General features: G+C 38.3%; 1 protein-coding gene across 1 annotated transcript in view; it reads left to right on the top strand.

Moving 5' to 3' along the window:
• Positions 1–21197, top strand: part of NBAS (NBAS subunit of NRZ tethering complex) — a 3380746-nt gene that overhangs the window by 1990298 nt on the left and 1369251 nt on the right. Inside the window, exon 38 of the mRNA XM_044064792.1 lies at positions 6950–7073. Within this exon, the coding sequence (XP_043920727.1) occupies positions 6950–7073 (124 nt within the window). The remainder of the gene's footprint in view (positions 1–6949; positions 7074–21197) is intronic.

Raw genomic sequence — 21197 nt, 5'->3', positions numbered from 1 at the left:
TAGAATTGATACTGCATATACTCTGGCATTTGCTGCTATTTTAATATATTCTGCAGGTAAGTTGTCAGGAGCTACAGTGGTAGGTTTCAGTTGGAGGATGACTTTTTGACAGTGGAGGTGTGAACAGGAAAAAAGGAAAGAGTTATTTGTTGGATGAGCTGGGGTAGGTAATTTTGTGTTTCATTAAATATGCAACATTTATAATTGTTTTCTTTTAATAATATGACATTATGTATAGTTGCTATTCTTTTCCTTCAAAAGCTGTATTACCTTTCCATGGAATTGAACTGTATGTAAATTCTAGCAGCTAGGTTAAAGAATAAAGACGGATTCTGTTTGTGTTTGAGATCTGTCTAACTTCCCAAGAGTGTACTGAACCAGAGATGTTACTGTTCCTTTCTTCTGATTTTTTTGTTTGACACTGTTATTTGGACTAAAATCCTTTCTAATCTCCATGGAGCATATTGAGCCACAGTTGCTACTGTCCTTTTCTTACTTTTGTTTTGGTTTATTTGAACTTGGGAAATTCTAACTCACAGAGAAATTTAAAAAGAAGGATTTCTGGGTCATACACTTTTCAGACTTTAGTTTCATCTTAAGGCTTCACTCACCTACAGTGCATAGTTGAATAAAACAGCAACAGATGCAGTTATATTTTTCTTTTCCCTCTTCTTTTAATTTCTCCAAATCTTTTGGGTTTCTAATACCATGACAGGAATTGACCCCATTCCTAGGTCTTTGTGTAACTGCAGTACTGTTGGTTAAAGGTTTTAAAAGTAAAGTTTTTTGTTTGCTCTTTTGTAGCATTTTATGGTTGAATTTTTTAGTGTAGCAACTATGATTCTGATTCTCAGAACCTGTCTTATTGACCAAGTCTTCCTGTTTGGTGAGAATTAGTTGCAGGAGGCTATAATTTAGGCGGCCATCAAGTTTTTTTTTCTGACCTTATCATCACCTCTTTACCCCAGTGCAAACTGATGCATGTTCGGACAATTTGGAAATGTGTGCTACTGTGCGTATGTGTCAGCTGCAAATATGTCACTGCAGTTTTTGGTGGATGCTGACATCCCAGCTCTTTGTGTTGTTTTGCATGACACCTGTCTGCCACCATGTGTCAGTATTGTAACAAACTACGATGCTTTCCTTCCTGTCAAGATTGGAAAGGTAGCTGTGAAGTGTTTATGTCTATACTAGCAAAGGTCCTGCCAAAATTAATAGATATGGATCAATATGATTTTGTGTAGGGGATGGAAACATATGACAACAATGATGATCCAGAGGGAAGCAGAATGTAACAAAATACCTCTGTTACTAGTGGGTCTTGATGCAGAGAAAGCATGTGACACGCTGAGATTTTACGAGAAGGGCAAGGGAAGAATTTGCATTCACTGATACAATAATAAGGTTAATTAGAACAATATTTGAAGAATTTGAGGCAAGAATTAAAGTAAGAGGGTCCCACTCAGATAAGCTATGTTTGAGCATAGGAGCCAGTCAGGAGTGTCCTCTTCCCCCTTTGTTATTTGCTTTATGTTTACAAGCATTGGAAAAGAAAATAAGGGACTCAGAAATACAAGGATATAATTGATATGGTAATCAAGAAAAGTAGGCTTTATTTGCAGATGATATTATTTTGTACCTGATAAATCCAGAAAAATACATTTCAGTGTTGTGGAACATTCTGAGACAGATTCAAGACTTTTTGTGATATAAAATTAATGAAGATAAAACAAAGGCTATAGCCGTAAATTATATATTCAAACACAAATTGGCTCAACAATACCCATATTTATGCGGAGATGATAAGATGAAGTATTTTAGAGTATGAATCAAAAATGCTTCTGTTATGGCAGCTAAGGATATGTGGAAAGAGACTAAACAAAAATAATACAAAAACTGAAAAACTGGAAACTCTTATTTATGGATATGGACAATAAGGTAAAAACAGTGAAAATGTTTTAGTCCCTTTAGTCTTGTATACGGGTCAGGCATTCTTTTATCAACTTTAGAAGTTGTGGAAAATAATAAAGAATTGAAGGAATTTATCTGGGAGGGAAAGAAAGCAAAAGTTAAATAGGGTATGTTGATCCTTCCAATAGAACAAGGTTGTTTAGCTTTACCTAATTTGAAGGGAAATTTTAGAGCTACACAGTTAAGGCTGATATGCATAACACAAGCACAAAGTTATAATTCAAAGTAGAAAAGGATGATGATGACGCAAGGGGGAAGTTCAAGAAGTAGAGAGAGAGAGAGTGGGCTTTCGGATGCAGATCCTTAAGGAGAATGGTAACAACCATATATCATGTTGTATTCATATAGTAGCAGAAAGTATTCTAATAACTAAGTCAGTGCAAGAATAGAGAAAGGAGATTTTACCAATAGGGATAACTGCAAGTAGGGGTACAGAAAATAGGCAAGAGGGGGGTAGACTTACTGGAGAAACATGGTAAAGGAACCAAGATATTGGGAGCAAATAACTCAAATAGGGAAAGTAATAGAGTGGGATGATGCCAAGAAGCCATTTGGATTGCAGGCTAGAGACTGCCTTCCCTATCAGGGCTTGATCTCAGAGTACAGGCAAAAAGAAAGGATAAAGGGGATTTTGAGTAAAAGAACTTCTCTGGTAGACGTTTTAGTTGAATGTAGAACAGAAGCAGGTGTTCAAAAAGGGATAATTAGTAGGGCATATAAAATATTGCATGATAACTATAAGAGTAAATCAGAGGAGGTTAGAAATGATTGGGAAGAGAGGCTGGAAAAGCAATTTACAAGAAAACAGTGGGAAGACACATGTATGGCTCCCAAGTATGCAACCAAGTCCAGAAGGTTTAGAATCTTTGCTTGGAAGTGTTTGCATATGTACTTTTATACCTGAAGTAGACTTCAAAGAATTTTTTTTCTCACGGGAGAAAGCAAATGTTAGAGGTATAATGAAGAAGAAAGAGGTAACTGGGAACTTGCTTTGTCCGTGTAATGAGTTAGCAGATTTTAAAAATTCCATACAGAGTACTGTATCAGAATTACTGGGTGAGCAAATGGCTGTAAGTAAGGAAATGATTCTTTTGAGCTGGATACGGGATCTGAATTGCGTAGATATAGTAAGGTGTTATTACGTTTAATTCTTTTAGCTGCCAAAAAAGCAGTTACTAGAAAATGGAAATCAAAGTCTAAACCAGCTGTATCTGACATACTGAATATCATAAAAGAGTTAAAAGAACTAGAAGGTGGATTTGCAGAAAAAGGAAGTAGCAAATTACATAGAAGCAAATGGAAATTGTGGGGATACTACATGCATAATAATGTTCAGGTGGAGGTGTGAGTTTTAACTCATTCCCTCCAGCAGAGCTCTTTTAAGTGTATACCTTTAACTCCCAGTGGGTGTGGCTTCAGCCTTTAAAAAAATTAATTTATCACCTTACAGTTCTAACAAATACTTATTAACAGAGGTCAAATATCAATACAACTGTGTTTGCCATCATATATGCTTCAAGATAAAATATTCTGATACCTTGTATGTAGCAAGGTTTTGGATTTATTAATGCAAATATGAACAGGCAATATTTGGCACCTAGAGGAGCAGTAGGAGGTAACAGCAGAAACGCCTGTAGACGTCACTCGGCTGTAATGAGAAAGCAGGAATTCAGCAATTTATGTAATGTTAAACTGATGATAGTAGCAAGGAAGATATAGGTGATGTATATTGTATTTAAATTTTAAAAAATGTTAAAATGGTTTGTTTTCTTTTCTGTTAGTGTGTGTTTGCCTGTGTCTTAAGTGGTAATTTAATAAAGATGTTAAAAAAAGATGGAAATAACAACATTAGCTACTCACTCCCATCATCCTGTGCTAGCTCTGCTAATGCTAAGGTCACTATTCCATCCTTGGAGATGTGGATTACAGTTAGGATGTTATCCCTCTTTGACTTGTAGCTGACTTGCATGCATCTGTATTTTTATCCTGGAGGCTTTATTGATTTTTTATTGAATTTTCACATCCTTAGTACTGCAGTGATGTAATTTATCAAGCTCTGTATCATATCCTATTCATTTTCTTCATCCTTCATTATCTGCAGAAACCAACCTTCAGCATCTCTTTCCATACATTGTCACACATCTCTTTTTGCATTCATTTTCTGTAGTCCTAAAAGTTTTGTACAGTAGAAATGTTAATGAGATTCTAAAAAAAACCCAAGTGCCAAATAATGATTCCTGATAGCAGCAGCCAGTCGTTCCTACTTGTGGAAGCAAATGATAACTGATGCTTGTTTTACTGATTGCTGCAGTATTCCTTTCATATTTTTAAGATCTTCATCAGTTTTCAGATGAAATGCTTTGCTTATGCTAGTGTTTAAAATGATGAATTCAGCAAATGAAAACTAATGACAATACACAGATGTTAAGAAAAAACAAAACAGTGTTATCATGTAAATAAAAGTCAGCAAAATTATGTAACCAAACTAAGTTAGTATTGTTGAAAACACACAAACACGCATTGATGATACTCTTTCAGCTTGAGCCTTCCTTACAATGTACTGATCTTCTGTTTTTACATCATCTTGGACGGGCGGAAGTGGAAGAGTCCACTTGCAAAATAAAATGTAAACACTACAAGTCCCTTCAGTAGAGTAGTCTTGTATTTATTAATTTAAGACATTATTCCCAGAACTCAACCAGTTACATCCATTTTGATGGGGAATCTGATGGTATTCCTGAAGATTTATCTTCAGTCAATATGTCAGGTTCAGCCATACTTTTCTTTATACTGCAGTTATAAAGAAGCAACTCAGAACACGGATCATCATGTTATATTCCTGTCCCGCTCTTGGATGAAGCTGCGCACACAAACTTGTCTGCTGCATGGGAAGAGTGAGCCTTTCTTTAATAATCTATTATGTACAAATTTCTTTCAATTAGACTCTAAACCAACTATGTACCCTGCAAGAAAAGATGTTGAAAGGGTAAGAAGCATTTATGCACCAAAGTAGCACTTGTATGATGTGCTATCCCAGAATTTATAACAAAGATGTTTCTGTGGACAGTGAGCTACTGAACTTGGGAGGCTTAGCCACCCCTAACCTTTGTTATACCCCAGAGCAAATCATAGTACTCCAGCCACTTAAAAGGGGAGCAGCTAGACATTCTGATTATCGTTTGTATTCTAGATGAATTCTCCCGCATTTCACAGTCATAGCTGAGTATTTTATTGTGCCTAGGCGTTCTAAGTTGTACCCATTATACTTGGAAAACAGTGAGGATATGGCAGTAGGCCTTTAAGAATAGTCTGGGGCATTCAGCTTCAGGTAGTGCGGTCAACAATCATTTTTCATCCATTTTTTCATTCTGAACAACAGTTGTGTATTTGTATGAAGGAAGAGATAAAGAAAGTTACTGGACTCACAAGAGTGAAAACAAAAACCGCTGTCTTTTTTAGATCAAAACTAAAAAGGTCAAACTGATAAAAGAGCCAGAACCAACAGTTTTGCAGAGGGGCAAGCCCCCTCAACCTTTCACAAGGGGGGCTGCCCCTACACTCCCCTGAATATTATATATACCAACTCCAAGGTCGCACAGCAGTGGGTAAGGAAAATTTCCATACCCCACTTTGAGGGGATACCAAATTACTGAAAAACAAGTCTGTATGAGCATTTGCTCTTGCAGACTGCAAGTATAGTATGAGCAGAGCTGTACATCCCATGTAGGCATTAACAAGAACAAATGAAAGCAACACAAAATTATTTTAAAAGGAAAAAAACATCATGTAACTGATCCCCCCCCCAAAAAAAAAAATCTACAGCCTTCTATAGGTTCTAGATTAGTAGGATGTTTGTGTTAGTATTTATGCAGAGTGTTTTATTTAACAGGCTTCAAAAGAATTGCTTGGAAAAAATGTTCATTACAAATAAAAAAAAAATATTCTTCTTGAGAAAGTATAAAAGCAAGTTTTGCTTGAATTTTCAGAACATAACATTGAACATACTCACACAGAAAAATGAATACCTTAGAAATGACGGTTACGTTTTTCAAAACAGTGGAAGACACCATAGTTGTACAAACAGTACTACTACAAAATGTCTAAATTGCTCAGGCTCTAGACTTTTTTCTATATCTCACTGCCTAACAACCACTGGACCCATTCTTGGAATATTGGGCCATTTCATTCCCCATCACTGGGGTGAGAGCTGACTGAGAGGGGCCTTTTCTGAGGCAGCCATCAGGGGCAGCTCAGATTTCTTTTTCTAACCTTTTCCCAACTGTGCATGCTTGGTAATGTACCTAGAGATTGACATGTAGTGGATAGCAAATGCAAATCACTCGCTTCTATGATTATTGTAACACTTCAGGACAGTCATGACACTAATGAAGCCAATGCTTCCATAGGGTCTCTGGTCTCCACCTTAGGTTTATCCATGGGAATATCCACCCTGGGCATGCAGTCCCACATCTTCCCTCCCAAGACTGGTGTGCCTGCTAACAGCATCAGTTCACTCCTCCCATTTTAGCCCCTGTTCCTCTATTTGATCTCTGTTTTCCACAGTCATAGTCAGGGCTTTATCCTTCTATGCCGTCAGAGCTGGCACATGGGTACTAGACTTGGAGACAAAGGGATACATGATTTGAACTCTTATATGTGATTTACAAATCTGGCAGCAAGAAACTATGTGCTACATCTTCAAATTTTTGGAAACTGCATTGAGTAGTTGCAACAATGGCAAGTTATGTAGTTTGACTTTTCCCTTAAAAAAATCTCTTAATTTGAATTTAAAGTGGGTTTTTGCACCACTATTGTGATTACACACAGCCATTTTGTGTTGTATTAAATAGTGACTTCAGAAACGGGTACTGCTTTTCATGGAAAAATGTATGTAACTTGATTGCACGTACAGTTTTTGCCTTAGTTTACTGTGAACTTCCTTTAGCACTTACTAATTTAGATTAATTTACTTATACAGAGTGAAGTAACTTATACAAGCTACCATCATAACCCCTTAGAAAACTTTGCGGAAGTCCTGCTGAGGACAGGAAAACTCGCAGAAACTAAAAGCGAAGGAGAAGTAATTTTCCCAGCTACAGAAGGTAAATGTTTTTTTTTTTGTTTTGTTTCACTTTAATGCTGTGTTACATCAGTTCTCCTTATCCTAAACAGATGTTTGGAGCATGAGCCATAGCAGACCTCTTTGTCTTGCTCATTGACTTGCCACAGTGTCTTTCTGCTACTGTGTTTTACAGATTTTAGCACAAACATCTTCCAGTGTGTTCCTTAAATGTCATTATGTTTGAGCAGATGCGGACAAATTTTATCATATCATGTGACATACTTTTTATGTAATTGAAGTAATTGGGACAGGACTAATCAACATAACTGCCAAAGATGCTTTGTTGTAGTTGTGTATATTGTGGGAGGTAGCAGGTTTGTTTATTTAAAATTGTACTTTTTTTGAATTGCAGATATACAGAATATTATAAAGGTTTTACATATGCTGAGAGAAAGTGACTTTAGGTATAAGAACAAACTGGTATATAAGAAGCTGATTGGTATTACTTGCTCAAAGATTTTGTATGTAGGATAGTTGCATAAACACCATTGGAATGCATTTAACTTCAAAGGAGATGACATTTGGAAACTTTTTTTTTTCTGCATTCTGTTTCCTGAGCTAAGGATAGAATTGTCCCCTGCACTTTTGTTCTTAGTTTAATTAGCTCTGTGATCACTACAACTTGGAGGTGTGGATACATTTCACTTTCCATTGGCCCTCCAGAGGACAACATTCATTTTGCTAACAATTACAAGCCGCACACACAGTTTTTGTCCATTTAATCTACTTTCAAAGCTGTTTTCTGGTCAGTTATACTGTGACATGACGATGTCCTTGCATATCACTGTTGCAGTATTCTTTAGAATAGGGATCCCCTGAGAAGGGCAGCTTGATGTCCAGCCAGTAAACCAAAGCCTTTTGGTTGTAAAGGGTACACTGCATTTCACGTATGCTCCCCAAGCATGGCATAGGGCATAAAGGTGCCATCTGGGTGTACCATCCTTAGTCCTTCTTTGCTGTCAGTTCGAATGCCATCTTCGATTGTTGGACTAAACACTTGTTCTGCTGGTTTCTATTGCTTTCAGATAACCTCCCCATTGGGTTTTTTGGTTTGATTATCTTATGTTTGCCTTGTTTCTGGTTGTTGGGTTTCATGTCATCCAGAAAGGGGAAGTGCCAGTGCAGTGCATTCATAATCACCACCCCACCCCCCTTATCCGCATTCCGTGGGGTGGAGATTATGAATGTGGATGACTACAACATTGCTATGGAAAGTATGTTGTCTAACTGTTGAATATGCAAAGGTTGAGAAGTCAGACATCATTAAAAGTTATAGTGTTATTTATGGTATGTTACATGATTTACTTTTGAATAATGACATCAGTAATGAGTTATTTCAACTTTTGTATGTGGAGGATCCCAGAATAGGTGTAATGTTTGGGATCCCAAAGCTTCATAAGTCTACCACCAACCCCCCTTTCAGGCCTATCATTTCTGCTTCAGCTAGTTCCACCGACTGTATTTCTTTGTATTTAGATCATATGTTTAAGCCATGTGTCAAGAGTTTACCTTCTTATATAGCTGACTCATGGCATTTTTTAAACAAAGTAAGGTGTTTTGGTTCAAGTAACATTTCTGACAATTTAGTTTTATTTACAGTTGATGCGGTATCTCTCTTCACCTGTATACCACGATATATGGGTGTAGATTTTGTAAGATGTTTTTTGTGTAAATACACTGATTTAAGCAATAATAATATTATAACATATATGTGTTTGTTAGAAATTTTATTGGAAAGTGCATTTTTTATGTTTAATGGAAAATGTTTTAAACAGCTGAAGGGAGTATCGATGGGCGCTACTGTAGGGCCCACATATGCCAACCTTGTTTTAAGGTGGTGGGATTTGGAAATCCTACCTAATGATGTTCTTCATGTTTCACTGCTGCAGTCATTACATTTGGATTATCTGATTGCAGATAGCCCTCAGCCAGCCTGATTATCAAAGTCTTGGGTCCTGCATCGGTTGCTGTCTTTTCTTCCATGACGTCAGGTAGTTAGGGGTATAAAGCATGCAACCCATGCCATTACATCAGTCTTTCTTGCCATGCGGTGCCTGAAGCAGAAGCAGTTTGCAACTGCCGATCGGCCGACTCCTGAAATTTTCATTTTTGAGTGTCAGAACCGAAGTCTTCAAAAAAGCTAAGTACCCCGTTGGGGATCCTTTTTCTTGCTCTAAACCGATGTCAGTAAAAGTTGACAATTGTATTACTTAGGGAAAGTAAATACCTCATAAAGATTTTCATTCGTACTGCATTCCTTGCTTAGGCCCAGACCACAACGTCCCTGACTGTCAGTTTTATGTCTTATTCAATCCTCGTACTATTCGTCATCGGTTAATTTTTGCATCTAACTATTTCGGTACTTGGTTTAATTATCCAGAAATGGCTTTGGTAAGCCATCCAACTACTGACATTCCAAAAAAAATGTAAAGCTAAAGACAGACTGCATAGATCCAAAGCTGCCGACGACGCTTCCATTAAGCTAGTCGCCAGTTCGCCAGTACTCAATCAGGTGCTTTTGCAGCCCCTGATACCCGCTACTTCAGATTCGCAGGCCTCTACTGAGACTCATTCGAAGTCCGGTATGCCACGAGATGCTTCTTCGACTATGGAACCTGTGGATGTCTGTACCTTGGATGGGTCTGGAGCCACTGTGCAGGCACCGGCTTCTGAGCATGTATTCAGGCCTACTGACTTGCATATCAAACCAACGCCATCTTCTTCTTCAATGCCTAAAACTCGATCCAAGCCTAGAAAACCGATGTCCAAACCACATGGTCAAGCCCATATGCCTAAAAAACAAATGATAAGAATTACTGAAGACCTTATTACTCTGATTAGGGGAAGCCACCCTTCTCCCTCTAAGAGACCTAGAACTGATTTTCCTTCTGATTCCTCTGATCATGATTCTGAAATTTCTGTTTCTTCTGATGACCAGGTTTTGCCCTTATCTACCTATGAGGATTCGGATGCAGAGGACTACATTCCCTCTGCTTCCCCTCTAGAGGATTTCTCTTTTAGTGTAACCTTGCACACTCTTAGGGAGCATTTCCGCTGGGAAAGCCAGAATTACTCTGACTCCAAAAAGTGGCTTAGGGAATTCTTACTCTTGCCTCAACACAGGCCTTTAGCTATCCCCCCTGTAGTAGACATTGTAGATGATGCCTTCTTGGAATCTAGCCTGGCCCCAGACACCTTACCTCCGGCTCCCAGGAAACCTGACAGGTATTACAGAGTACCTGATTCTCACAAGTTCCTCTCTAAGAATCCTACTGCGGACCCAGAGACCATTTCACAGGGACCCAAAGGCATTAAGGCTACTACTGCCAAAAACCCTACCCCCTCTGATAGAGATTCCAGGGCCCTGGGCAGATGGGGTAAGAAGGTATACACTTCTGCTACTTTGGCCATTAGGGCCTTAAACTGCCAGTTTCATATGTTAAAGTACCAGCAACATATTATTGGATTACTTAAACAGAAATTGATTTTGATTCCTGACTGTGCTGAAAATAAAGAATTACAGGATTTAATGCATTCCGCTGAACAAGTTGGTAAACATACTTTGCAGTGTGGTTTTGACTCCTTAGAGGCATCTTGTAGGGCTGCTGTTACTGGGTCTCTTCTTAGAAGGCATGCTTGGCTTAAGGAGCAAACTCTGCCAAATCATGTTAAAGCCAAATTACTGGATGCTCCCTTAAACCAAGACTGCCTGTTTAGCAACAGAGCAGAAGAAGTTCTTAAAAAGATGGAGGAAAAAGCTAAATCTATGCAAACTGTTACATATTTCCTGCAGGTGCAACCTTCCAGATTTAGTAGGCATTGGCCTTCTAAGAATTGGTCCTTTCCTGTGTCTTCCAGGCCTTCTCAGTCCAAATCCAGGAACAGCAGACCACCTAGGCCACAGTCTCAAGGTACTGACAGGCCTAAGCAGTGGGGGCTCCCACTTCCAAAGCTGGAAGTAGTAAGATACCCCCCTATGGTAAACTGTCACAATGACTTAACCTTAAACCTTCAAAGCCCTGCTCAACTGACTGCACCTTTAGGCGGAAAGATCGCCATGCATGCAAAAAACTGGGAACTCATTACCCAAATGGGTTTTAAATGTAGTTTCCCAAGGATACAAATTCCACTTCCACACCTTACCAACCCCAAAAGGTTGGCCATACCTACCCCCAAATCAGTGGGCAGAGGCTCAGCAGCAGGTTCTCTCTCTTCTAAGTATCAGGGCTATTCATCCTGTCCCAGCAGAAGAATGGGGACCAGGTTTTTAATCCAGACTTTTCCTGGTACCCAGAAAAGACAACTCCTGGCGTCCTATCCTGGACCTATCTATCCTAAACACCTTTTTGGTAATTCCAAAATTCAAAATGCTAACTCTTCATCAGCTGCTTCCCATGCTAGGCAAAAATGCCTGGTTGGCAACATTGGATTTAAAGGAAGCTTACCTGCACATCCCAATAAGGGATTTGTGCAGAAAATACCTATGCTTCAGAGCAGGCTACATGCACCATCAGTTCTCTGCACTGCCCTTTGGCTTATCTACTGGGCCCAGGGTTTTCACAAAATGCCTAGCTACAGTTATTGCATTTTGCAGGCAAACAAATATTCAAATATACCCATACCTGGACGATTGTCTAATTCAGGCAGAAAGCCAGGACATAATATTAAATCATCTGGCATTTTAAAGAACTGCTCACCTCACTGGGGTACACCATAAATGAAAAGAAATCTCATCTAGTACCCTGCCAACAAATTGTACTCCTGGGAGCAAGCTTGAACACAGCTTCCCAGATGGCCTACCTCACGTCAGAGAAACAAGTTTACCTGACAGCCTACTTCAAATTAGTGGCCACAAAGACCCAGCTAACTGCAAGGAAAATACTGCAAGCTCTGGGGTTCATGGCCTCTTGCATCCTACTAATTCCATATGCAAGACTGCATATGAGGAAACTACAATGGTATCTAAAAAGCCTATGGTGTCAACATTCTCAGGACCTGGAATCAGTGATTCCTATCATCCCTTGTATAAAGACAGAATTCCTTTGGTGGGCAGAGGCTTGCTACCTCAACAAGGGACTGCCATTCACTCTACCCCCTGCCACCCAAACCCTAACAACAGACGCATCAGACTATGCATGGGGGGCTCACTTGACAGGGCAGTGCATTTAGGGCAAATGGAACCCGAGTCAAATGCACCTGCATATCAATCAAAAAGAAACGTTAGCTGTACAGAATGCTCTGACAGCCTTCAAGGACCACATCCTTCCAGGACAATTATTGGTAAAAACAGACAACACCACTGTTATGTGGTATATAAGCCAGCAGGGGGAAATCCACTCATACCCCCTGTGCAGACTAACCAAGTGCACCTACAGGCTCAATTCCTGCCGGGCAAGCTAAACTCTCTGGCAGACGACCTAAGCAGAAATCTCATGGACCCATACGAGTGGAAACTGGAACCAAATATATTCAACATGTTGAGAAACAAATGGTGGAGCCCAGAGATAGACCTGTTTGCCTCCCCTCAGAATTATCAAATGAATAAATTCTGCACAAGGACTCCCCACAGACAAGCTTGGAAAGTGGATGCCTTGTCCTTCACCTGGGAAAACCTCTCAGTTTGCTTTTCCCCCCTCTACCTCTCCTCTCCAAAGTTCTATTAAAGATCAAACAGGACAAACCAAGGACAATACTCATTGCACCAGACTGGTCACGCCAACACTGGTGTACCCCCTCTTGCGCAGTGTGTCACTGCTGGAACCATGGCACCTGCCTCAGGCCCCTTTCCTGCTGTCCCAGCAGGAGGGACAGATTCTGCACCCCCAGCTTCAAACCCTGAACCTTGCAGTCTGGCTAATTACCTGAGCTCTCCATTACCATCTCTCAGTAAGCAAGGGCTGGATGTTATTCTGGAGGCAAGGAGGCCTAGTACTACAAAATCCTATGCTGAAAAGTGGAAAAGATTATGTTCCTGGAGCCAAACTGAGGGGATGGGCACAGCAGTGCCCAATTTACCGCATATTCTTCAATACTTAACAGAGGTGCTTCACAAGGGCCTTTCCTTCTCTTCTATTAAATTCATGCCTCTGCCATTTCAGCACATTATAATACGGAGACACTCCTCTTCTCTCACCCCCCTGCTGAAGCAATTCCTCAGAAGGGCCAACATTTTAAGACCACCCAGGAGAGCCCCTACTCCAGCCTGGGACCTTAACTTTGTATTGGAAAAGCTCACTCTACCTCCCTTTGAGCCAGCTGCAACTGCAGAGTTGAAATTCCTTTCTTGGAAAACAACCTTCCTTCTAGCCATCACTTCAGCAAGAAGAGTGTCTGAATTACAGACCCTCATGGCAGTGGAGCCCTTCATCATCTTCCATGCAGACAGGGTGTCCCTCAGGACCAATCCTTCCTTTATGCCCAAGGTGGTATCCAGTCTGGGCCTTAATCAGTCCATTCATTTGCCAACCTTTTTTTCTAATCCACAGAACAAAGGAGAATGAATACTGCACTCTTTGGACGTGCACAGACAACTTGGATTTTATTTGGACAGGACTAACCCTCTCAGAAAAACTGAACAGTTGTTAGTTGCCTTTGCTGCAGGGCAGAGAGGAAGGCCATTTCAAAGCAAACTATTTCTAAATGGATAGGCCATTGCATTCATTTCTGCTATAAGCACCATGAAAAACCTACCCCACAGGGGATAAGATCACATTCCACCAGGGCTGCATCTACTTCAACAGCCTTTCTCAGAGGTGTTCCTACCAGGGACATCCTAGAAGCTGCTACCTGGAGTTCTTTTCATATCTTCACCAAGCATTACCACTTGCCTATTTTCTCTAAATCCAGAGCTGGTTTTGCCACTGCAGTCTTGCAGGGCCTAATAGCTGGTCCTAATGCTTTCTAATTGCCTCCTTCCTTCCTTAGCTTTGGGAATCTACCCAAATGTAATGACTGCAACAGTGAAACCTGAAGAACATAGTACAGTTGTGTACACTTACCATAAATATAGATGTTCGAGTGTATTCACTGTTGAAGTCCTGGTTACCCTCCCACCAGCCCACTGACTTCTATTTGCTATACCTCTCTTCTTGTTTACTGTGTTTAAGCTTTCTTGTGTATTTGTTTATAGATGGAGGTGTAACCCTGTATATAATTGCTTCCCATTATGGGGGCACCTGACATCTGGGGCAAGAAAAACTGATGTAATGGTGCGGCTGCATGCTTTATACCCCTGACTACCTGACGTCATGGAAGAAGAGACAGCAACAGACGTAGGACCCAAGACTTTGATAATCAGGCCAGCTGAGGGCTACCTGCAAGCAGATAACCCAAATGAATACACTTGAAAATCTACATTTATGGTACGTGTACACAACTGTACTTTTCCTGTTTTGGTAATATTCTTTTTTATACGAGGTTTGCAGATGATTTGTTTTTCATCACTAGGGCTGAAGATTTTCATATGCAGGAATTTGTGGATGTTTTGAGTCAAAGTACTTCTTTTTTAAAGTTTGTTGTAGGTGAAGTAGGTACCAAGGTGTCTTTTTTAGATGTTAACATCATTTGGGACACTATTAGTAAAAGGTTTCTTAGCAGCATACATAGGAATGTTGTATTTTGTAACAGTTATGTTCATTTTAAAAGTGGGCATCCAAACTTTATTAAAAATAATGTCCCTAGAGGACAGTTTATAAGAGCATCTCATATGATGATTGACAATTCTGCTTTCCTGTCAGAATTAGAGTTTATTAAGGGTCTTTTTTCTGACAGGAGGTATCCTTCAGAGATACTTTGTAATGCAGCAGATGAAATTATCAGTAGGCGGTATAAGGACTTTTCTCCTATTTTAACATATGGCTTTCACAAGAAAGAAGTTGGAGTGGCACATTCAGACAATGTTAACAACAAGACTAGTGATGGTCCCAGGTATGCTTTAGAGATGAGTGTAGATAGTTACGCTATATGTAGAATTATCTGTGATAAGTGGAAGGTTATTGCAGGTAATCCTGATGTAGCCAGAGTTTTGGGAGACAGTCCATCTTTTGTTTACAAAAAGAATAGAAGTATAAAACAACTTTTGGAGTCTAACAGAAGTCATTCTGGTGCCAGGGGTACTGTTGGGAGATGTTGGGGGTATGTTTAAATGCTCTGGTTGTAGGGCTTGTAGATTGATTTTTGAAGTACCCATCATTTCCTTAGGCCATGTGGATAGAACGTTCATGGTCCCTGGCCAGGTAAATTGTAGTACTGTAGGTATTGTTTATATTGCAAAAACCAAAAGTAAAGTGTATTGGTGCAAAATAAACTATAAATCAAAGAAAAAAGCACCAAGGAACCATAGCTACTGTTTTTAGTATAGTAAAAAGTATAAAATCATCCAAAATAAATCGTGTTAAGCGCTTTCATCATATTAAAAATGACTTCATCAGAACAACTGCCCAAAATTACAATCCACATTTAAGTAGTCTCCCACAAAACACTGCACATCAATTAATGCACTAATTAATCAACGTTTAAACATTTAAAGCACCAAGTACCAAAATAGTAAAAGTAAAGTAATATATATCAAATAAAATTCTCCTAATGTTCATACACTTTTCATATTATATCACATATATTTTCACATCCTTCATAATTATACAAAAAGTTTGTCTAAGCAAAACTATACATAAAAGTCCATTCAATTTAAAAATGTATATATATATATGTGTATGTATATATATATATATAGTGTATTTATTTTATGTTTTGCTAATGTGAATGAACTCAACCTACATAAAAAAGAAGGTATATATATACTATCTAATTAGATTAGCCCTTTCCTTTAAAACTGAAAATATGGATATATGGTCATTTAATCCAGGATGAAAGTTTGCAGCCAGCCTAAGCTGCCACATTAATTCCTTTTTATATAGGTGATTTTCCAATCTCTCCCCCTCAAATCCAGATTCACTATATCCACAATGACAGATTTAAAGCCAGTATGTTCACTGCAAACCTGACTATGTCTGTAGAAGGTGTTGGTTTCCTTCTGGTGTTTAATTTCATATAAATGCTCATATATTCTACATTTCAGGGTTCTCCCTGTTTTCCTAGTATAAAAAACGAACACAGTTAGCCAGCAAATTCGCAGTTGAACAAAGAACCAAACAGCCAAAAAATAGATGGTGAAGATTCCGACTTTATTTCCAAAAATAACAAACCGGTTTCGGCAAAAGCATGCCTTCCTCAGTGTAAAAGTAACAGACATATAGAGTAGAATTAGATGTACAAATTTATATCCAAAGTTAACCAATGAGCATCAGTAAATTATCAGTGCTCATGAATAATATATGAATACAATGAAAAATACAAAAAGCAAGGGACCAAGGCTATAATCCTGACCTCTGATAAATTATTACAAATAGTTATAATATATGTACATATACCAATTTATTTGTGTGTGAAAACCTTTATAAATAATATTTATTGAATAAAAAAAAAACTAAATCTGAACACAAATATTACATGATAAAAATAAAAAATGTCAATCAATTGTTATATGACAAAGAAATATAAGGAAATCACAATATGTTGAAAGTGATACAAGATATATATGCATGAAATATCTGTAATGTATACATATATTAAATATATTAAATATATGAGGAAGGATTAACTTTCATATTAACAAATATAATAATTATATATAAAAACAAATAAAAATGTGCAGGTCTGATCTGGTTCCAAAAAATGTTTTTTAATATCTTGTTGACACATGTAACTATATTATTCCTGATAGCTATGTTATTAAATTAAAGGTTGGATGAATACCATTCCCCATAAAATTGTGGTTATGAATGGTCATTGAGTCCAGACGGAAACAGTGAACCTGATAACTAATTCATTAAATTAAACAATAGTTGAATACCATTCCCCATATAATTGTTATTATAAATGGTCGTTGAGTCCAGGCGGAAACAGTGAACCCAAACTAATGATCCAATATTTCTCCTTATGATCCAATATACCGTGCCAACCTTGTGTATTACTGCGATCACCAATAATTTTGTCTATAATCATAAACATGAACTGTGCTTGTTGGTGTTTTAAAACATGCCAATATAAGGCATTAGTTTCCTTTTTATTTCTAATATCACTCCGATGTTCATTCATGCGTGTCCTAAGTGGCCTAGATGTCTGGCCCACATAAAATGCCCCACAATGACATGAGGCCAGGTAGACAACCCAGTCACTACTATAGTTACCAAAGATTTTACAATCAAAAACCTTACTGGTGTTGCGACTTGAAAATTGCTTGGACTTTGTGATCTGTTTACAAGATCCAGAATGGCCACATGGGAAGGTACCCAACAGTTCATGTCCTGTAATAGTAAGTTGTTTATAAATTGCTCTCCCACTACCTATGTGTTTGTAATGGGATAGTAAGGAACCCAATGTTTTTCCTTTCCTATATGAAAATTGACATACTTCCCCCAAAACCACTCTAAGTTGTTCATTAGCATTTAATATGTTCCAGTGTCTGTTTATGATATCTCTGATGACATAATAATTTCTACCATATGTTGTTATAAATCTAATAGTAGGTGTCCTGGAATCTACAGAGGTTATCTTGTAATCCAACATAGTCTTTCTGTTAGTTTCGGAGGATCGTGTCCATGCTTGGTTAATGTCTTGTGTTTTATATCCTCTGTTGACAAATCTACAATATAAATCTTGACTAGCTGCCTCATAGTCTGATTTGGTGGAACTAAGACGCTTCATCCGCATGAATTGTGATACCGGGATGTTCCTGATGGTGTGGCGTGGGTGCATGCTAGAAGCATGTAGTAGGGTATTGTATTGTGGATATTTGCGGAAGACTCTAGTAGCTAAGGTATGATCTGGGTTTCTCGAGATAGTTATATCTAGAAAGTTAATGGTCTGTGCATCAAAAGTGATGGAAAATTCAATACCCCAGATATTGCCATTAAGATACTCTACAAATTCCTGCAAATATCCAGCATCCGCACGCCACACCATCCAGCAATCATCCAGGTACTTGCGCCAAATATCCATTTCAACCAAATAGATATTGTGAGATACATCGTAAATCATGCATTCTTCAAAAAATGCCATAAATAGGTCGGCATAAATGGGAGCAAAGGAAGCCCCCATTGCCGTCCCCTGAAGCTGCCAATAACACTGGCCTTGGAAATACAAGACATTTTTAATAAGTACATGTTCTGACATGCAAATCAATAGCGTGTTAAACCCTGGTGGATAAATACTACCCCTATCCAACCAATATTTAAGGGCTTGTAAACCAGCCCAGTGTGGTATGCTGGTGTATAGGGCTTTAACATCCAATGAACACATTAACCACTCTGGCTCCAATTGTGTGTCTTCAATAATTTTAAGGAACTGTGTGGTATCCTGTAGCCTTGCCCGAACCAAACCCAAAAGGGGTTTAAGATAGTATGTCAGGAAGGCCGACAATGGTTCGGTCAAGGATCCAATACCCGAAACAATTGGTCTACCTGGAGGATTAGTTATTGATTTGTGAATTTTAGGTAGTAGATATAGAATTTGCTTACGGGGATCCTTGACCGAAAGTTGTTTAACACAGCTCTTGGAAATGATACCTTCTTCACATGCTAGATTTAAGAAAGAATCAATTTCCTTCTTGAAATTCGGGGTAGGGTCAATGGCCATGTTCATATAACAAGCCGTATTAGATAACTGAGTTAAACCCTCATGAAGATAATCACTCATGTTTTGAACTACCACTGCCCCACCTTTATCTGCACTTAATATGACGATATCCTTGTTGTTACGTAACTCATGAAGAGCGATGCTCTCTTGCTGTGAAAGATTATGTCCCAACATAGTATATCCATGATTTTGAAAGTATAAATCTCTGAAGATGGATTGCATGAAAATAGATACATTCTTATTCATTGGAGGCTGAAAATCAGATTTGCCAAATCTGAATTCGTTGAATCTTTGAGAGGTATCATCTGCAAAAAACAATTTAAGATTCAAACTACGACAAAAGTTCAGAACATCTGTGACAATGTGATATTCATTGGAATAAAAGCCCGGAATAAAATTAAGCCCTTTATTCAAAAGATTCTGTTGATCACAAGACAAACTTAAATTGGATAGGTTTAAAACATTTTGGTTTTGTTGCTGATATTGACTTATGTTAGAAAGTTCTGGATCAATCCCTCCAAGGAATGTTCTAGTGGGTCTTTTCTTGTGCTTCCGTCCCCCTTATGTTTGGAGCCATTTCTAAAGGGATAATTCTATTTGTTTTCTTTCTGTGTGGCGATTCCCTGTCCCCTATGTTCTCATGATCTGTCAGAGAGGAATCCTCTCCTGAGGTGCTATTGTTGAAACCATCTCTGGTTTTAGGAATAGATCTTGGTCTCTTCTTAGTGCGATTCAGGACAAACCCTTGGCCAACCTCTGTAAATCTGACAGAGCGATTAAGCTTTGATAGTCAGAATAATCCCTGTGAATTTTTTTAATTTTCCTTTCTTTAATAGTTTTCTCATGGTTTGTCAAATCTTTGGATAATTTCTTCAGATGATCCTGAAAATTAGAAGAGGACTCATATTTTTTACAATCAAAACATAAAGTTTTCACTTCTTGGATATTTTCATCCACTATCCTCTCATAATATTGTAAAAGAACATTCACAAATAGCATAGACCCTAATTGTAAAGCTTCCTTCCAATCCTTATTCAACTTGTCATCTGGTCTACCGTATTCTTAAGCCCCTAGGGGCAATACTTTTATTTGAATACGCTCTAAATAATTTTAAATGCCATATATTTGACCTTAAATTTTTAAGGCCTTTAGTAAGGGAAAGAAAAGATAGATCACAATTAGATGACATCTGTTGTTCTGTATTAGTTGGATTACTGCTTGGTAAGGCATTGATCCCAAAGACCCCAATGTCCTCCCGATCAGCACATAATCCTGATAATATGCTTTCCAGGTCCATGCTGTGAATGCGTGTCCAAATCTACAAATACTCAACAAAAGTAAGGGAATAATATATGTTGACAAACCAAAAGAAAGCTAAATCATTAAAGTGTTTGGGCCAAAGTTGGTCTGGGGTACCCCAAATCGATCCAAGAGGAGACCCAAGAATCTATACAACACTCTGGAAGTATCTAATATTTACATAAAAGAGAAGTGATTCAGCAATGTAATATATTACCTAAAGGAGACTAGGAAACTGGTGGAGTAGAACTACCAAATATTTGTCCAACACATTTATATTGTTGAGTGACCCAAAAGTGTCAGATATTTAAAAAATTCAGGAATCCTGTCAAACCTGATTGGTGACACTGACATATGACATTTTAGATTTTGGATTTATGAATAGGGGGGTTTTCACACATTATTACAACTGCTAGTATCTTCTACTGAACATCATTGGTAGATCTAATGACATCTTTTGTTTCTCTTCTACTTCTTCTTCTCTTCTACTGAACATCATTGGTAGATCTAATGACATCTTTTGTTTCTCCTTAATACCAACATTACATTGGTATAATATTGTTCCACCATTTGATGTGGATTTGATTTTATATTATATTTTTGTGATAGTAGGACCCACACAATATATCTAATTAAGGATATTGATATTATATGTTAGTGTCACCAATCAGGTTTGACAGGATTCTTGAATTTTTTAAATATCTGACACTTTTGGGTCACTCAACAATATAAATGTGTTGGACAAATATTTGGTAGTTCTACTCCACCGGTTTCCTAGTCTCCTTTGGGTAATATATTACATTGTTGAATCACTTCTCTTTTATGTAAATATTAGATACTTCCAGAGTGTTGTATAGATTCTTGGGTCTCCTCTTGGATCGATTTGGGATACCCCAGACCAACTTTGGCCCAAACACTTTAATGATTTAGCTTTCTTTTGGTTTGTCAACATATATTATTCCCTTACTTTTGTTGAGTATTTGTAGATTTGGACACGCATTCACAGCATGGACCTGAAAAGCATATTATCAGGATTATGTGCTGATCGAGAGGACATTGGGGTCTTTGGGATCAATGCCTTACCAAGCAGTAATCCAACACAGAACAACAG

Source organism: Protopterus annectens, chromosome 1.part0, assembly GCF_019279795.1.
Source record: "Protopterus annectens isolate FY-2018-M chromosome 1.part0, PAN1.0, whole genome shotgun sequence".
Lineage (NCBI taxonomy): Eukaryota > Metazoa > Chordata > Ceratodontiformes > Protopteridae > Protopterus > Protopterus annectens.
Note: the sequence above shows the minus strand (reverse complement) of the source record. Positions and strands in the feature narration are given on the sequence as shown.